Source organism: Caloenas nicobarica, chromosome Z (assembly GCF_036013445.1).
Source record: "Caloenas nicobarica isolate bCalNic1 chromosome Z, bCalNic1.hap1, whole genome shotgun sequence".
Lineage (NCBI taxonomy): Eukaryota > Metazoa > Chordata > Aves > Columbiformes > Columbidae > Caloenas > Caloenas nicobarica.
In genome coordinates, this window is record NC_088284.1 from 26,427,419 (window position 1) to 26,447,610 (window position 20,192).

General features: G+C 42.0%; 1 protein-coding gene across 1 annotated transcript in view; it reads right to left on the reverse strand.

Moving 5' to 3' along the window:
- ANKRD55 (ankyrin repeat domain 55) overlaps positions 1-19,047 on the reverse strand; it is a 47,945-nt gene extending 28,898 nt beyond the window's left edge. Inside the window, exons 1-6 of the mRNA XM_065656575.1 lie at positions 19,008-19,047; positions 12,449-12,571; positions 10,461-10,591; positions 8,241-8,350; positions 4,899-4,959; positions 105-233 (exon numbers count right to left, since the gene is read on the reverse strand). Of these exons, the coding sequence (XP_065512647.1) occupies positions 105-233; positions 4,899-4,959; positions 8,241-8,350; positions 10,461-10,591; positions 12,449-12,571; positions 19,008-19,047 (594 nt within the window). The remainder of the gene's footprint in view (positions 1-104; positions 234-4,898; positions 4,960-8,240; positions 8,351-10,460; positions 10,592-12,448; positions 12,572-19,007) is intronic.
- Between the last annotated feature and the right edge of the window lie 1,145 nt (positions 19,048-20,192).

Below are 20,192 nucleotides of genomic sequence, written 5' to 3' on the forward strand. Positions count from 1 at the left end.
TAATGGGCATTCCTAGCACGCATTTTCCTCATTTCACAGCCAAAGTAATTGCTTTTGGAGCGTGTAGGACACCACAATAGCCAGCTCAGCTGGCCACGGCTCACCTGTACTGCCCAGTGCAGAGCTGTTTTGAAGTCTCTATCCACCAGCGTCAGGTCTGCTCCCTTGTGCAGCAGAGTCTGGGTGTGCTGGGGTCTGTTGTGGAATGCAGCCCAGTGGAGCGAAGTCATTCCCTGAAAGCCACAAACCCAGAGAGCAAATACTCATCACTCACAGGAGTAACCTTCAAGTCACTGTAGATAAGCTAGGCAGTTCTGAAATAATGAATAGTGTGGCCAGCAAGACTAGGGCAGTGACTGTCCCCCTGTACTCAGCACTGGTGAGGCCTCATCTTGAATCCTGTGTTCAGTCTTGGGCCTCTCGTCATAAGAAGGACACTGAGGTGCTGGAGAGAGTGCAGAGGAGGGTGGAGAAGCTGGTGAGGGGCCTGGAGCACAAGCCTGATGAGGAGCAGCTGAGGGAACTGGGGCTGTTTAGCCTGGAGAAAATGAGGCTGAGGGGAGACCTTATCGCTGTCTACAACTGCCTGAAAGGAGGTTGTAGCATGGAGGGTGTTGGTCTCTTCTCCCGAGTAGCAAGTGATAGGATGAGAGAAAATGGCCTCAAGTTGTGCCCAGGGAGATTTAGATTGGATATTAGGAAAAAATTCTTCACAGAAAAGGCTATGAAACAGTGGAAGAGGCTGCTCAGGGAAGTGGTGGAGTCACCATCCCTGGAAGTGTTTAAAAGACATGTAGATGAGGTTCTTAGGGACCTGGTTTAGTGACCGAATTATGGTTGGACTTGATGATCTTAAGGATCTCTTCCAACCAAAATAATTCTATGGTTCTATGATTCAATGACTCTTCCCTCTCCCTGTTGGCTTGGAGTAATCAATAACAGCTTCTGAATTAATGAAGTCATAAGGGTGAATCAAGCAATCAGCTTTTTGGAGTTATTGCAGAAAATGGCTACAAATAAAAATGCCTCTTTGGTACATGTTATAAATAATGCGCGGTTAGGACCACGACAGCTGGGGGATTCTTCCTCACTGCTCAGTTTGGATCCTGTGAGAAAAGCCTGTTTTAGACTGGTACTTTAACATGACACATTGTGATGTTTATTTCAGGTCTTATCTTTGATCCAAAAGAAATATAAGTTAGTATTCTAGCTGGCAATAATCAGCAAGCTAAGGAACTGGCCAAGCGATGTCAACAAAAAAGTCACAATATAAACATCAATATTTACTGTTTAGGGAGAAAACAAAGCCAATAGTAAACTATTGACCTGCATTTTCATTCTATCTTAGTGGTGTTCAGTCAGTCTTGGTGGATCAGAGAATTCATGGCCTGTATTTGCATCTTCATCAGCATTGTTATACACACCTATATTTTACTCTACGTCCATAATACTAGAGATTTTCTGTATCAAGTTACTCAAGTGTATTTCTTAAAAATTGCTAGTGTTGCTCAGATATTACATTTTACTTTGAGCAGGTGGTTACTATCTGACTATTGGAGAGGGATCTGGGGGTTCTGATCCACGGCAAGTTGAACATGAGCCAACAGTGTCCCTGGCAGCCAAGAGGGCAACCGTGTCCTGGGTGCATCCAGCACAGCATGGCCAGCCGGGCAGGGAGGGGATTGTCCCGCTCTGCTCTGCACTGGCACGGCCTCACCTGGAGCACTGGGTGCGGTTCTGGGTGACACAGGATAAAAAAAGGTATAAAGCTACTGGAGAGTGTCCAGAAGAGGGCTATGAAGTTGGTGAAGGGTTTGGAGAAGAAGCCGTGTGAGGAGCAACTAAAGTCACTTGGTTTGTTCTGCTTGGAGAAGAGGAGACTAAGAGGAGACCTCATGGTGGCTACAGCTTCCTCACAAGGGGAGGAGGAGGGACAGGTGCTGGTCTCTTCTCTGTGGTGACCAGTGACAGAACCCGAGGCAATGGCAGGAAGATGTTCCAGGGGAGGTTCAGGTTGGACATTAGGAAAAGGTTCTTCACCCAGAGGGTGGTGGAACACTGGAACAGGCTCCCCAGGGAGGTGTCACGGCCCCAAGCCTGACAGTGTTCAAGAAGAGACTGGACAACACCCTCAGACACATGGTGTGAATTTTGGGGTTGTTCTAAGCAGGGACAGGAGTTGGACTCAAGGATCCTTGTTGGTCCCTTCTATCTCAGGACGTTCTATGATCCTATGAACTCTTATCAGGGAAAATGCATTTCAAGGGTCTTGTCTCATTTCTGAAATGATAAAAAGCAAAAAGTGTAGAATGGAAAAGAAATTAAAACTTGACATAGAACCCCTAAAGCCAATTGACAACAACCCAGGTAAAGTATGAGCTATAAAACATCAATGCAGACAGCTTATCAGTACATTAATAGTGGACACTGTTAGGAATTATTTTCTAAATAAAAGCTTGAATACCCTGACATTAATTTCTCTCACTTATCAGGTATATTAAAAGTCTCTTCAAGTGCTCAGATGGCTTAAGTATAGGTGAGGACAAAATAGAGTAGTTGAACAAGAGCAGTTTTGTTTTTAGTAAGGGTTTGCAAAGCTTAATCATGGGGGTTTCAGTTTTGTAAAATGAAAAATGAGAGTAAAATCCTGACCTGACTGAAATTAATGGGAGCTCTGCCATTGATGTCAGTGGACCAAGGTTTTGACACAATGGACTTAATACTGTTGATGGACACTCAATATCTGTGAGTGCTGTGAAGTGGGGCTTCAGTAAAGTGATTTCCAGCTGGGAAATGGGTCCTCATGCCTAGTCCTGGGCAGCAGGAAAAGTCACTGAAAGAGGAGAAGCCACAGCATAACAGGCAAGCTTTCTGTTGTTCCCTCTCAGTCTGTTTATAAAGGCAAAAATCCTTGAAAAATCAACTTTTTCTCTGTTTTTACTGTGGTAACTAGCAGAGTCAGCTGTAATGTAAGAGTGTGAGAACTGTGTGTAGGGATCAGAAATCTCTTTAGTACAGGGACACAGCTCAGACAGGTCAGCAGCAGAGGCTTAGGGAGAAAGCATAAGAAACAAGGCTTGATGATATATAATTACCTAACATTAGATAATCAGGCTAAAGACTTCCTGTGATATCCACACCTCCAAAGGGTAATGATGCATTTCCTGAAAAAGTAATTATTTTCATTTTCTTTAAAAATGCTGCTTGATAATTTCTGTAGCTGTCCCCATTAATTTGGATGTAAAAACCAGTTAATAATAATTCTCTTTTTGTCTTCTCAATGCAATTTATGATGCCATGGACTTGTATTACATCATCCCTCTGGCACAGCTGCCAAGTGGAAAGTCCTGTTGTAGTCAGCTTGTTCTAGTTGCTAGCCTGCCCATGAAGGGAAGCTAGTCTGTAACTATTACTGTCCTTACAGTCCTTTTCAGTTACTTTTCTTGTATATCCTTTTTCAAATTACACTTGCATCTGGCACTCCAGATGTGGGTGTACCAAGGATTCAGAGAGAGCATAATGCTGTTCCCTGTTTTGTTCTCTATTTCTTTTGTAATATATTGTACATTCCATGTGTCCTTTCGGAGCACCCAACTGAGCAAAGAGCATTGAGCTGGTTGCGGCAGCAGCTCACGCGTGTGGGCCCGCTGCAGCGGGCAATGGCTGTGTGACCCATACCCATCTGGTTTGTGCGTGGTGGTACCATCCTTGAGTGGCATCTGCAGATGGTAGATAGACTGCTGTTTGTGAGAGGAAGCATGAGAGTGATATCAGAACTGTCAAAGCTGAGGATGCAGCAGAATATAATATTAAAGGTGAGACAGCCAAAAAATTTTGCCTTTATAAAAACTAAGGAGTTGTAGAGGACATACAAGGAGAAAACAAACAAACAAACAAGAAATGCCTCTGGAAAATATAGCATGACACTTGTTTTGCCCAGATTGGAGGTTTTTCAGGGAATTTTTCTTTGTATTGTCATCTCACGGGCTTCATAAGTAAACCCACAGAAAGCCACAGTTGTGGAAACTATGAAACCTCCAGATGTATTTCTTACTGTTGACGTGTTCATGCATTCATCAGGGTGTTTTTCTCAAGTGTAAGATCGGCAAACTGAAGTGTTTTACTTATGCCAAGAGAACAGCTCTATTAGTTGCAATCATTTGTGAGGATCCACATTTTTCATAAAACATAAATATTCAGGGCTTCGTACTGACATTTCAACAAATATCTTCCCAGTGGCAAATGACAGTGAGCTGGAATAAAAGTTCCAAATTGCAGGTAGCAATGCATTACAGCAAAACATTACTGCTTGAAATTATGATCCATGGTTCCAGGCAATTCATTAGCCACATAATTCGACACCGAGACACGGCATATGTCTGGTTTAGGTTGTTGTGAGCGGGGTTTGCAAACCATTCAGTGGATAAAGGAGATTCATGGGAAGAGGGAAAATTAACAACACTCTGGTGGCAGGGCACAATTCCTTAAGGATCATAGGGTAGCTTTCATTTTTGTAGCTGTATGCCTGTTCTGTGTAATACCAAATTTCTTATATTCCTTCCTGAGAACAGTTAGTACTTTAATGATGGGATGCTTGGTTAAGGTCTAGCTTCAGAAGAATCAAAAGCAATTAATGGCTTGGCAAGTAAGTTAAGTGACTGATTCAAGGTACCTCATAACTGGTAGTATATGGGGAAGGTTTATGAGCCTAAAAGTTCATCACATATAGGAGGAAAAATGAGATAATGCTTTGCAGAGTACAGCAAAAACATTATAGAAATCTTTGACTAGTGCATAGTGTCATCATAGAATTGACAGTACAGTGGACTCTTTCTGAATAGCATGACTTGTACGACCCTAGAGGCTGGGACTGGGACTTGCAGCACAAGATCACTCACCTCGTTGTCCTGATGATTAATTTCACTAAGATTTGACTTCTGCAGAAGCACGTTCAGAAGCCTGCAGGAGCAATGACATAATCAGTGTACTGCATTCCTGACTAAACCTGAAAATTTGACATTTTTTCTGAGAAACGAAACATGCAACTTCAAGAAAAATCAGTATTAGTGATGGGCACAGGTCAGAATCTTAGGCTGGAGGTTGGTCATACTAGAAAAGACTTCATAGCTGGCTGTAACAACAGAAGTTTGGTGCTAAGAATTAAGAGCAGATCCACTAGGAAGAATTCTTGTACTGATTGCCAGGCTAGAATCAGAGTGTGTAATACTATTCATGTGTGCAGTTTTTGGTAGCTTAGTAATTCATTGTCATCCCAGTATTATTTTATAAAGTTTTAAACAAACTGAAATGCTAATGTCCAGTTTCTTCAATGATTTCTCATTCTCAACTATTGGCAGCAATACATTGGTCCACAGTTTATAGAATATCGGGCTACAAACACTCCCCTCTGGTGGAGGGAACAGTTACAATAAAATAGTTACATGAAATATTATTCAAGTGCAGTAATATTTTTAATACTGGATTTTGTTTCTCTTTTTCTTTTTGCATCTTATGAAGGTGTTCTGAAATCACCGAAGTTTTGGTAAAGATGGTTGTGTTTTATAATAGAATGCTAAATGTTTGGATACTGTACATGGCTGGACCATGGAAATGACAAGGACCATCTTATCATGGGCTGTAAAAAAGCCAAATAGCATAGATCCCAACATGGATGTAAAGTTCTTATGATTCTAGCAAAAGGAAAGATACATCTTTAGTGCATCCCTAGAAAAGATCGTAATGCAAATCTGTGGCTCATCTGAAGGTGTGAATTTGTTAGAAACCTTCAAAACATGGTCATTTAAAAGACATGCTGTTTTGCAAGAAAATTAATGGATGGTGAAGTGTCAAGGAGGAAACTCTGATAAACATGCAGACAATGCATAAAAATATATACAACAATACATTTATTTCCTTGCATAGGAAATGGAATGAAAATCTTTTGTTACTTTTCATCAGGACAATCTTCAACAACTTCTAGTATGTTTTCTGGACTGACCTGTGCTCAGATGTGTGGATCAGATCAAGCAGAGTATGTTGCATGACAAATTTGTTCTTTTTTTTTTTTTTTTTTTGCCTGTAATAAACAACTACATAATGTAAATGTTTCAAAGGAAGACATTTACAGTTGCTTATGGATGTTTTGGGCAATTCTGCAGGTGAAGAGCTTATCCATTGGTAACACCATCTTCAGGTGCCAGAAGTCCAGATTTCATTTTTTTCTAACTAGAGTATCCCTAAAGAGTGAAGACTGTTTGTATCCCAGTCCTTTGCTAGGACTTCAAAATTGTTTGTATATGGGTACAAGTACTTATAGAAAAGGAGTGTTGCACTTCCTTTTCTGAATCACACAACCAACGGCATCATGAAGCCATACTATAGGAACTCTGAAAAGAACGGCATTTTAGGATTGCTTTGATTAGTTTGGTAAAAATTTGTAAAAGGGAGGAGACACTTTGTGGTCATTTGGCACAATGACTCAGAATCCCAGAAATTTAGTATCTGAAAACAGGTCTGGGTAAAAATGGACTAGCGAGAAGAAGGGAAGCGTGATAACTATAACATGCTTGTAAAACCCACTTATCACAGTTTTATAATCTCACATGTGGTTCTGTAGTTCAACCCCAGATATAATAAATGAAACCAGTGTATGTGAAGGAAATCTCATTCTTAAGTGTAAAACCTCTGCCAACAACAAACTTTGGCTCACCTATATCCTTATGCTATTACGGCAACATCAGTGCTACCAATCAAATGCAAAGATATTCAGCCATGTAGCTGAGATTTCTCAGATATCTACTCTTAAAGGCAGAGTTCAGGAAGTCTGTGGATTCTCTTTCCACCTTTCCTCTTAGGCTCTACGGAATGTGCTGAAGCACATAAACACTTTATCAAATCAACACATTAATTGACTGATCACTCTCTGTCTTTCCATGTGGTCCATGTACTGCTTGAGCACATGGAATTGTAGCAGTGGACTGCCAGTTTTCAAACTTGGCTGAAAAAGCATTTCATAGCTGGCCACTGCATATACCCTTTTGGCAACAACAAGGGATTCAAGAGAGTGACAATGGCAGTGGTGGAAAAGCCACCCCTCAGTGCTCCAGACATGTCTTCTGGGCATGGGGCAAATCCAGTGACAAGAAAGAGGAAAAGGAATTGAGCAACTGGTAAACTCCTGTGCAGAGCAAAGGTCTGCCTGTACCCATGGAGAATGTGAAAAATGTTCGGAGAACCCTGTGTGCTGCTGGTAAAGTAGATTACTGTTCCCTTTCAAGTAGCAGCATTGGCAGGGTTGTACAAACATTGTCTTCTTTCTGTGGAGGCTTTGTTTAATGATAGTGACCCCTACTTTTTCGGAAACCTCAAACTATTATCTCCAAATGATGCACGAAAACCAGTGATAATGTGGAAAATGAATAAAGCTGTTAAAAAAGACTGGAAACCAAGAGCAGAAGAAATGCACAGAGGTCTGGGCTTGCCTTGCATGGTGACAGCAGCAAAACCATAGACTCAGTGATTAAGTCACAGGAGCATTTTGCATGTACTGAATGTTTACCTGTCTCTAATATTAGTCTTCCTATCCCTTCAGACGCTATTTACTTAGGAGAGGTTTTGAGTAAATTTATTCAGATGTACAAATTGTGATTTATTAAACCTTCCTATTATCACAGGCTGGAACGAGACAAAGAGGATCTTTCTTAACACTTCTTGAGAATACACTCCGTAGTTGTTACTCCACCTTCAGTAAGAGGAGTTAAAAATGAGCTAGCCCACCAAACCTCAGCTTTGTCCTTTACAGAAGGGGCTCTCAGAGAGATTGTCATGTGGAAAACTTTCCTCACATTTGCCATGCTACCTGGAGGCATGTTCCAGAGAAGGAGCTTCTTGTAATGTTTCTTTTGCGGACATGGCAGAAAAGTAATTGGTCACGGGAAACCCAGAGCTTCAGCCCCATTTTTTTAATATATATATATTACATATTTTTATATATATACATTTTTTTTTCCTCTGGCTTTTGTGATCTTAAACCAGGCTCCTCACCTTACTTGGCCATATATCTCTGTTACACAAGTGCTGCACAATGCTTTTCCTCATCTCTACCTGCTTTATGAAAACCACTAAAGAAAGGAGCAAGTCACAAGTGCAACTGTCCCAGCTAACCTCTGGGCTGGGTAGCTTGTGTTGGTGGCTGCCTGTTGAGATTTAGCCAGCAAACACTGCTATAGCCTGGGACATACCTCACGTCGGGCTCTGCAGTGGCAGCGTGTAGCGGCAACCTCCCGTTTTTGTCGGGTATGTTCTGCTTAGCACCATTTCTGAGCAGGCTGACACAGCCTTCCAGCCAGCCCTAAAAGAGAAATCAGAGCACGTCAAAGAGGAAAGTGAAATACACCAGGCCAGGTCTTTGCTTGGTGGTTCTGGCATCTGTGTGTGTGTCACTGTAGCTGTTTCTGCCAGCGAAGGAAGTGGCCTTCTGTTTCCCGAATATAGATCTCTCAGCACTGAGAGCAGTTCCCCCTTGGAGCCTGAGAGTCTGAGTCTCAGACTAGCTTGCCTATTCATTCCTGTGATAAGGTGTTTTATTTACACTGCCTTTTTTTTTTTTTTTGGTCTGCAGATGTGGCAAGTACTAACTGAGTAAACAGTAATTAAAAACCTGCAAATTCCTGTATCACTAGCAAATGCTACAGATATCCTTGCATGTGGATTTAATTATGCTAGGTTAAACCAAGAACATGAGCACTTAATCTCATTTCCTTTATGAGATTTTAGCAGGAATGGCAAATCAATACTAGAAAGCATTAGAGTGTGGTCTTATAAATATTGTTGCAGAAGTTTGAACTAGTGACAACATTAGGTTGAAAACAGCACCCAAACAGATGGGATGAATCAGTTTTTGGACTAAAACCTTCTATTGATCACCTCAACAAAAAAGCAAGTAAACAATCTGGTTGTGACTACATAACTGTTTCAGTGTGTACTGAAGTCCCAGGAAAATCAAGCATGTGTTTGTTTTGTTCAAACCTACACTGAAAATCGATAAAGACTGCTCCCTACTGTATGAGCTGTGTTGGATTGGCATTACCAGCATTTATATGGAAAAAGTGCAGAATGATGGAGTCAGAACATGGCTGCTACTGCTCCCAGTGGAAGTACAGGACCACTGAGTTCTGCTTGTGATTGTGACTGTGGAACTCTACTGAATTCAGTTCTCTGGGCAGACATCACAGCCAAATGCTCTCTAGATTTCTGATTATAACCATCACAGAAACAGAAATGGAAACTTCAAAGCCTGGGTGGTTTAAATCTTTTCCAGTCATGGCTTTTTTTCCCAAAGAATATTTTTTACCCTCTGGGAAAAGAGGAAGGAAAAAAGGAGCATGACACTAATTATGGGATTTTTTGGAAAATATCTGGCAGATGAAATGTTTATTCTCAAGTAAGTGGGGCATGCTCCTTGCACTGAATGAGACTGCCTGTTTTGCTATTTTCTACACTTATTTTCTGGCTAAATATCATGTAGCTGAGCAGAAACATTGTTTTTGTCCTGAATGTGCAGGAAGAAACTAGATGGAAGGGATGTGATTAATTAGGTTGCCACAGTATCTGCTAAGATGATTTGGCAGTCATCCAGTGATATACTACAGAACACGGGTGAACATTCCTTCCTCCTTTCTGTCCAGCTAATAACAGAAGCCCATGGTCAACCTCTCTGTCCAACTAATTTGGTCCCCATTCTCTCTCTGAATCCTGAATTCCTTCCAGTGAGGAGTAGAAAGCTAAGGAGCATCCTTGTGTGCTTCAGACAACGACCACCACAAGTCCCTTCCCAAACTTCTCAGTGGGATGTCTGCCCCTACTATCACTTGTCTGTGTATTGATTGGGTGATTGGATTGCTTATTATCTGAGTATCTGCATTGGCATCTGCAGCACCTTGAGCTTAAGTTCTTAACCTGGCCACCCAAGGCCCAGCACTGTAGTGAAAAAAAGCAGTGCCCTGGCTCATGTGGTGCACAGGAAAACATGCCCGTTGACCACCAGAAGTTGAGATAGGAATGCCCTCTCTGGAGCATAAAAATCTGATGCTGATAGTGAGAGCAGAGAAGTTAATCTGCTTATTAAGAACAAGAAGGGACTTTCCAGTGCACAGAAACAAGTAGCTTTCTTGAAACCACACAGAGGACCCTGGATCCAGTGCGAATCCCATGCCAAGCACTGGTTTTCCAACCCAGAAGAGGAAGGACACCCTGAAAGTAAAGGAGTCCTAGTCCTTTCCTAATAGTCATTGCTTCCAGCTTTGCATTATAGTAAAGTTTACAGTTTCACTGTTGTCTAGAACCAAATGTTTTGTACTTTTTTTTTCTCTCTGCAGTATAAACAGAAATCTTATTTGGTCTGTGTATTTACTCCCTTCAATACATCTATCTTTCCATCCTCCTTGCCCAAGTCTTCGTACCAGATAAGTTGCCAGAGATAAACTGGTACGCCCACAAGCATCTTGAGTATTAATATTGGCTCCCATCTTCAACAGAAGCTTCACTGTATCGACCTGGCGTCCTGACACAGCGTGCATCAAAGGTGTGCAACCTGGGGAAGAAAGTCATATATTCTTTTACAATTTTTATTTTGTCAAAGCCATAAGATAGAGATGTTTTCTTATTTGCTAATGTTAGCACTGGCAAATTAACAAGTCCTTTCTCTGACAACTGTCCAACAGTTGTACTCGGCTCTAGCAGGCAGGAAGTAACTGCTGTGCCAGCTACTGACCACTGATTTTAAAAGGAGCATGACTTCATTAGCAAAAGCCTTGCCTCATTAACTCTGCTTCTGGAGGGAAAAGTGTTTTTCTGTTGACAAGCTTCCAGTATGAACTGTTGGCTTTGTACACCATTTTGGAGGCTGATATTCTTCAGATTGACTAGCAGCTAGATGGTGCTTGGTTAATTTTCTCAAACCACAGCCTCATTCTGTCTCTATATATTCAAAAGATTTATGAAATTATGCCCTGCCCCAAGCAAAGGCGTATATATGTGAGTTAATGCTTGGTGTATACAACAACATATTTTTAAGACTGAGTTTGTTTTAAAATATTTTATTTTCTGTTCTCATGAGAACTTATTTTATGTCCTGCAAACAATTTCTCTGTTGGAAAAAACCTGAAATCTACACTCAAACGTAATACTCAAATTTCATCGTGAAGTATTACGATATGTTTCAATTGCTTCCTCTTTCTTCCATTCTGTTAACTGCTGAATAACAGCAAGAGATTTTCCTGCAGAATTTGACAAAGCGACTTAAAATGAATAAGATGGTAATACACATGACTGTTAGAAACTATAATAGTACTAGAAACTTCAGATACAACTGAGGAATAATTGTTCTTACTGGATTCAATGAGGCTGCTGAGCAAATGTGCACTACTCGACCTGAGATTGTGCAGACTCTGCCATATGTGCAGGTTATGAGCCATATGTCTTGTCTTGCAAGACTAGTGTTTAGTTACATTTGTATGTACAACCTAGTAAACAAGTTTATTCTGGAGCTGAAATATGATACTTCCATTTGCTGATCTGTCTATCTCCACCCTTCATACCTAGTCCCTCTCCTGCTAAAGATCTGGACTGAGAGCATTTCAGCTTGCTTAAGCATTTTTCCTGCTGACCAACAGATGTTTTAAAGGTAATAGTTAGGATGTCTGGTTTAAAACATAGGAAAAAATGGTGACTTCATAAAAGCTGGTAAAGATTAGAATAGACAGTGTTCATATGGACCCTCTAAAAGAAACTGCAATAAAAATTACTTCTGAATAAACAAAGTCTTTCTTGAGAGAAGCTTCCAGATATCTGTGGCTTTAACTCACTTGAAAATAGATGCATATAAACCCCAGACAATAGACAGCACTTTGTAATAACATTAAGTAGTAACCGAACACAAGATGAAAAGGAGCACAATCTCATGGATGAAACATTATTTAGATCATTGCACATTTTACAGCCATCCCTTTGGCAAACAATTAAATGACAAAATCTTTCAAACTGTGTCTGTACACACAATTTTTAGGTGCAAAAGACTGGAACTCTCTACTCTAAAGATGTGCCGAATGTATGGCATTTGGCTTTGATAAAAAATATTCTTTTTCCCTTCCCTGAAATGACAACAAGTTCCCAGCATCTCTCTAAAGAAGATAAAATAGTTTCCTTATAAAGTACTGTCTGATTATAGCAAAACAACTTATTTGTATCTATATAAAAATCTTACCATTACAGGGGGAAAGAAATATTCAAACAGAGCATTTCTAGTGCATGTTCCAAAGAATAACTCAAACTTCCCATATTCTGCTACTAAATATAATTTGCTGACCACAAAAATCAGGATAAAAAATGGAAAATTTAATTGCAAGATGAAGCAGCTAGTTGCCTGAGAATAAGCTCTGCCTTCATTTACCCTCGCTGTCGCAGCACTCCAGGATGGAAGGATCTTCTCGAATCACTGCAGTTAGTGTGTTCACATCGCCATTAGCTGCTGCTTGGTAAACCACAGTCAAGTCAATGTCTTCTGCTGCATCACCTGCAGGGGAGGAGTATGTCCATGAGTAAGCAGAGAGCATGTACAAATTATCAACAGTGAAAATTACGACACTTATTTCACTAAGTTTTTATGGCTATATAACGAGGTGGAACAAAGTGTATCCAAACAGCACTGTGGTTTTTGTTAGTCATCTGAAACTTGTTTTTCATCATAACTTCTTCCAAAATCTGTCAGACGTAGACAGTGAGAGGATAAAAAAAAACTTCTGGAAAGTTTCGACCTCATATAAGAAATCATACTAACATTAATGTAACATGACTTGAGAAACAATGAAGTAACAACTGAACTAGCCATAATATTGCTGGCTACACTTTTCTGAAATAGGATGAAATCAGGACATAGGTGTTTTTAGTTTCCGTGTTATCCTTGCACCGGTCAGAAGACTGAGGCTTTTCATTTCCTTTCCCTGCAGTGTCTGGGGGAATTATATTCTCAGGAGAGTGCACTTCTGGCAGCAATGGTTTATGTTAATAGCTCCTGCAAAAAGGACTGGTGGACTATTGCTTGGAACCCAGAAGAGGTTTATTTTGTTTGGCAATTACATTATGAGGTATTATTTAAAGCAGATGCCTTGCAGGACCTGTTCCTGAACACTACTCAGATTTTTGTTTCTAGAGGAATTACTGTGATGATTCTCTGTTTGCTTCTTTGCTTGTAACCTCCTTCCAGACTGGTCATCCCATGGTCCACACACCTACACCTCCTTTGGCTTCAAGTGGACTGTTAACCTGTCAACTCCAGGAGTCAAGAGAGCTGATTTTTTGGTTCAGGGTCAGATCTAATGTAATGGTAAAATGCTCCAGATATGTATTGCTGGTCAGCCACAGTGTTGTGTTTGTGTTTCTTGTCTCTATAAACTCAAAAAGAAGTGCAACTGCCATGAGTTGTGCCGTTCACTGTGGCTGACAGTCAGAGCTACAGAGCATAACATTTGTCCAGCCGGTGCACTGCCTTGTTAGCAGGAGACAATAAAACTGACACCTGAATCACACTAGAGAGTTGATCAAAGGAAAGACAGATTAAGTGTATGCTCACTTCTCCTTACTGTCGTAACTTCTGGAGACAGCATAGCTATGTAAGGTCTGCAGAAATAAGGCAAATAGTTTGAAAATAATTTGAAAAGTTAGTAAAAAGTTGTTTTCATAATCAAATAATAAATTTTTATTAACACATTGATACAAATTATATTTTAAACATAATCGTATATATTTTTAATTGATAAAATATCTTTAAATATAATTTTAAATTATTAGCCACACTATTAATATTGCGATCAGACATTGTTGCAGCTGAACCCCCATGCGCTCCATGCTGGGGTTTACAGCCCAGTGTAATTTCCCACATGCTACCTTCTATCCCTGCGACACAATTATCACTCTTGACTTCAAAACTTAGCTGCCATCAGGATGCAGCCAGCTCTCATCCTGGGAAAGGTCAGTCTGTCAAAGCTGGAGCTCTGGCTGTGGGCTTGGGAAAACTAGAAAGCTGATGTTAAATCAGGCTTTACCAGTGCACGGATTCCCTCTCCATCACTACTCAGCTGAGGAGAATTTAATTTATTTTCTTTATTCTAGATGGTCTTTTAAAATACCCATTTGATAAAATTTTAAAATTAAAAATGTTAACTTGATTTTTATTCTACTAGGGAGTCTATTGCTAAGGCATTGTTTATTTGGCTCAGAAGCTTTGACCTGTGGGCTTGAGAGATCAGGAGACACTAAGAGTCATTGGCTCTGGAGAGTCATCATCAGTGACTAGTATATGAAAAAAGTGGCTTTACCACAGGGCAAATTAACCAGATCTGCAGACTGGTCTCACAATCGCTAAACTCGGCAAAGACATGTTAATAAGAAGTTCAGGTCTGAGCTCATCCCTACTCAAAGGGTGAGGTAGTGTGGGCTGGGTGGAAGGCAAGGAGACTAGGCAGAAGTTAATGGCTTGTGTTCCTCCTCCTGGCCAGTCTCCGGAGGTACACGGGAGGTGCCAGCCACGAGCACCACTCACAGCTGCGTGCGGTGGTTATTGTATGGGAATGGTACAGAGAAGATGCTGCAGGCACTGGGAAAGAAACTGTTAGATGTACTGGGACAGACAGTGGATCAAAGGGACCCTCACCTCCTTTTATACATTACACATGTAGATTTTGTACTTTTTGCTCTTTAGTCATGTAGGTACTGTTAACTTTTCCTGCTTTGAGTCAGGAGCAGAGCAATCCAGCCAGAAAATGAAACTTTCCATTTCCTGAGCAGAGCCAGTTTCTTACCCAGAAGGCAGGATGGCAGTAAGATGAGGACATGGATGGATACTTGCATGTGGGTCCCTGACTCCCTCTACCCTTATTCATCTAAAACCGAAACACCTACTTCCCTGGGCCTTTGCTTGTGCTGGGCAGAATCTGCTTTCTCTAGAGAATTGTGCTATATGAGAAGGGAAAGTAAAACTCTGAATGAACGGGTGGATAAATGAACGAAGGAGTTTTCCCCACACCAGCTCTCACGGAACACGGGCCCCTCTCCAGTTAAGGGGCAGTGGCATGAAGCCATGTCCAAGATTCACGCTTCCCCACTCATGAGTCCAGGCCATCAGAGCAGGGAGAGGCAGGTGGACCAGGCTGTCACCATGCTGGAGGGGAAGTCTGGGCCAGGAGGAACTGATGAGTGCCCATATTATGTTTCTGACATAAACCAGACTGACACTAATTCAATTTCTGTAGCGTGATATGATTTCAAGTGGTGTATCTTTAACATGACCTGTGTGGTGGGGGGAGAGTGGGAAGGCAGATGTGTGGTCTTCTGGCGCCAGGAGGGCTTGGATGTTGTTTATGCTGGATGCACTTGGCTCCAGGTGGTACAACATCTCCCACCTCATCTTCCTCCAGCTCACCTTGTCAAGGAATAAGGGGGCCTGGACGCAAAGCTGGTAGGCCTTTTTTGTTTTTTTTTTGATTTTGAGACAAAAAGCAGAAGAGGAACAGTTTGGTGAGTGGGCATTTTGCAAAAGGCCACAGTGAGGTCTGAGTGCTTGTGACCCCTCTGTGGGCTTACCCTGCTGGGGAGCTTGGCTGTGGCAGGGACAACAGCATCACATGGGATAAAGGGATTGCCTGGCCCTCCCTCTTCAGATGTTTTAGTGCTACTCCATTCATTACCTTGCAGTCCTGTAAATGCCAGTGAGTACTGGTGCTGTTTCAGATCCATTTTGCAGTTTATTTCGGAAAATTACTGTGCTACTGCTGAAAGGAAGCTGTCAGTTAGCTTCAGGAAGGCAAAAGGTCCAACTGAGAGCCCGTGTATGCAGCAAGGGTAGGCAGAAAATGCAGACTGGCGTGACAGTGGTGTAGAAAGCTCTAGAACAGCCTTAGTGAGCAAAGACAAAATTACATATAAGGCTGTGACTTTTTCTTTTGTAGCTAAAATGCTCAGAAGGAGCCAGAGTTAAAAGCCAATCTATCTGAAATAACCTGCAGTATTTTAAAAGCACATCATCGATAGCCTCTTTTGATCTGAAAGGAGGTATATAAAGAAACATGCAGAATGATCACAGGATTCAGAGCAATGAAATTACACTGCTCGTAACATTAACATTCCTATGAAGAACGCATGTTTTCCTTGATTTATGATGTCAGCTGATCTGTTGTTTTACAATGCGCACATTAGATGTACATAAGTGCGTGCTTTCTCCTACATTGGATTTTTAAGATCTGAATAAATTTCCTGGAGCTTAGTTTATGTGGTCTTGACAATGAGTGATTTAGGTCTTGCTAAAACACTAAGTTTTGAAGACTGAAATCTGGAAAACAGGAATTTATGTTCACTGGGAAGAAATGTTTATGTATATAATTTACTCCCCCATGTCCTAAAAACCCTGCTGTCTCCAACAGTAGTCGAATGCCCCATGTGATTTCCCACAGCTGGTCGTCAGGACACAATACTAGGCAGTTTGATTTCAGCGTGTCAGTGTCAAGGGTGGGTGACAGATGGATGAGTGCAGATTTTGGAAATTGTAATTTGCACTCTATTATGGATTCATTGGTTGCTTAACAAAGTAATAATCTCTGTGTGTGCCTGGCTGTGAACACACCAGTCCAGGTCTGTGTCTGGCTTCTCTGTTTAACTGGTAAACATTTGAAGCCAGGTACAATGCACATTTAAAGGGCACTAAGCAGAATTAGGAGGGGAAGAGTTTCTGATATTGCTTGGCTTCTGGAAGTCTTGCCTTGCTACTGCCGTTACTATTGGTAAGTTTTATAAAATATTACTGAGCAGTACCATAGGAAGTGTTGCAAAGAGACTACGATTTTCAAGCCCGGAATGCTGTTTTTTTGACTGTAGCTGGGATAGTTTTCTGATCCATGGGGTGGAGAAAGGGTTTGTGGGGTGTTTGAAAGCTAGTCTGTATTCTTCCAATGTTACAAATTGCTCCAATGAAAAATATTTCCCTTCTCCTTGCTAAAAAAATCATGCCTACTTAAGTCAGTACTGTGCAAAGACATTAACATGCTACTTAGATAAAATCCACCATACACTATGTACTTTGAATAGAGCTTTCTTTGCATGATAATCAATGGGTTAAGTGTCCCATTACTGTGTGATGTCTGCTCCTGCTCCCTGTCCACCTCCTATGCAGCTTGCAGGGAAAGCAAACCTTAAATCACAAATCATCTAATGAGCCTGCATATCTGCGGTGGTGGTGGAAGGGGAATGACGAATTTGTCTGGAGGGGACCCTCTTGCTGGGGAGGTGCTGAAGGTGGAGTGTGCAATGGGGCTGAAGGCGATGCTGGACAGGAATAAGATGGGTCATTGTGGAGAGTGGCTTGGCAGGAGTTGGGCCTGCAGATTAGGAGTAAGGGGAGGTACAGACAGATGTTGCCTCCCAACTCTCTCACTTCTATCCAGGTGGGGTGGTTTGGTTCAATGGTCTTCTGCATTGCTGTCTGCCCTGTTACCCATCTGGAGACTTCGCTGCTCCTTCCCCAGCCCTGGTGATATTCCATCTGCATTCCTGGCAGTTCCATCTCCCTCCCCACTCTGAGTACTGCTGGGTTGGCATGTGGCATGTGTCACTTGTAGTGACACTGACCATACTTGTAATGCCTGCAGAAGGAGAGCTTAAGAACAGCTGTTTAGAGCTGCAGAAGCTCAGTCAGCCCCACACCTCTGTCCTGTTGGGGAAAATGCTCCTTACGTCACCCACATATGACCTAGGACAACCTGACTCTATTTCTGCAGAACACATCCCCATTCTCCCTTTGCATTTCCCTTCCTCCTTTATCCTTGCTGGCAGTGCCTTTTACCTCTTGTCACTCCGTTGTTGGTGGCTCTTCGCTCTTACCCGGCTGCTCAGCGTGGGCTCCTGTCCAGGTTGGCACAGACACAGGACTTGCTTCAGGCTTTGAAGGCTGCTGTGGCTGCAAGGCAGCCATGAGCCCACAGCTTTACATGGAGTGTATTTACTTTGGGTTCAAAAAAGAAGTGTAGCTAAGCACAAAGGCACAACCTGTGGGATGCCCAAAAGCCACTGCAGCACCCATCTTGCCCCTGAATGACTCCTGCCCTTCGTCTTTTTTCTGTAGTCAGCACCTTTGCTGTGAGGCCAGCACAGCTGTGTCAGTTTGGACACTTTGCAGGCGTGCACTGGAAACTGGCCACTGAACACAAATTATCTGGCAAGCTGACTTGAAGAGAAATTTGTTGTAACACAGATAATCAAACAATGACAGCTTCCTCATTTGGGAACATAAAACAAATGCCACTACATTCCTTATAACAGATTAAAGCAATAAGGCATAAAAGATTGTATTGGCAAATAAAGACATGAAATTCAATCATCTGACTTTAAAACAGACAACAAAGAGACATTTGTATTTCCATAGCAACCTTACCATGTAGAAAATCTTAATGTTTGGGCTTTAAAATATAACTTAAAGTCACAATTACGGCAATACTGAGCTAAGATTTGCTGAAGCAAAGTCAGCATCTAGTCCTTTCAATGTATACAAACTAGTAGTCTAATGAAAATCACCTTTTATTCCATTTTTCTTCCATTTTAAACTGCTCTGTTTGCTTAATATTGCAATTGTTTTATATATATATCCATAAGAGCATCAATACGTAATACAAACAATAAACATATACATACATCTCTTAGTGCTAAACCTAAGCAATCAAATGCTGTTGCTATTCTGCTGAAATATTTTATTTTTAAAAACAACTGTAGCAATAGGCTGAAACATCCATGTCTAAAATTGATAGAAGAAATTCCTTCATGTGCAATCAAAATATGACCTGATCTCAAAATGAGACCTGATATTTTCAAAAATGTATTGTTATTCATCCTGTCAAGCTATCTTAGCATACTTGCATGGGAGGCATGGGAGGACCAGAGGATTTTGAAATTAGTAGCAGGTGACTTACCTTTGTGCTGATCAAATACTGACGAGGTACTGAAATCCATTGTAGTCTATCTCGTTATTTACAACCAGACCGGACAAGTGCCATCTCCCAGCTTTTCTGGGAAGAATCCCAGATATTACAGTAAACAATGCAATGATAGCTGTCTCCAATCTTCTTGTCGGAGAATTAAACTCGCTTTATGGCTGCAGGTTGTTGTCAAGGCAAGGGCATTATCACTGACTCGATGGGAACAGTGTATTCTGTTTGTTATGGACCTTCCTAAAATGACATCCCTGGAAGCTCAGCTGAGCTTCTGACAAACATCTTCGCTTCAGCGAGTGGAATCGCCTACGAGCAGCTCTGAGGGATGCTGCAGCTCACCCAGACAGACGGACACGCCTGGGAGGGCGAGCGGGACTTGCCTGCAGGCGGAGCATCCGCAGAGCCGACAGCCCCGGCCGGCGGGACACCCTGCGGTGCGGGCTGGGGACACCTCGCGGTGCTGGCCAAGGACACCCCGCGGTGCCGGACAAGGACACCCCGCGGTGCCGGACAAGGACACCCCGCGGTGCGGTGCCCAGGGACAGCCGGGCGCCACCGGCAAGCATCTAGGCCCCGCTGCGGCCAGCACCGCTGAGGGTGGCTTGTGACATGATGTGTTCACAGACTGCTTCCTAATTTAACTCCTGCATGGAGAGCATAAATTAGCAAGCCCTTACTCCCTTAGTTTTGTACTACCCAATTAAAATTAGGTAAAGCACGATGTTTAATGAAGGGATAATAACTGAGAGCACATTACCACAGCTGAAGCAGACAGTGATATCTCCATAGTGCAACAGGTATCATAGTTCACAGCAGATACTCCAAATCCTGTGTCTGCCAAATGAAAAACAGACACACATCTTCACACTATTTTTTCGTCTGGCTCCATGCATCCCTAAGTTAGGAACTGAGAGTCTCTACTGTAAAGGGAAAGGCACCCTGGTGAACTTTGCTTCTTGCTGGGTTATTTCCACGGAGGCAATAACAATAAATGGGCTGACTTGGAATTTACCAGGAGTGATGGATCACCAGCAGTGCCTGGGGGCTGGTGGACGGGAGAAACATAACAAGTCTAATTAGCACTGGTGCACTGAAAGAGACACATCACCTCTACTGAATAAGGCAGACCTGCATATGGAAATTAGGAAAGGCAAACCATTTTTG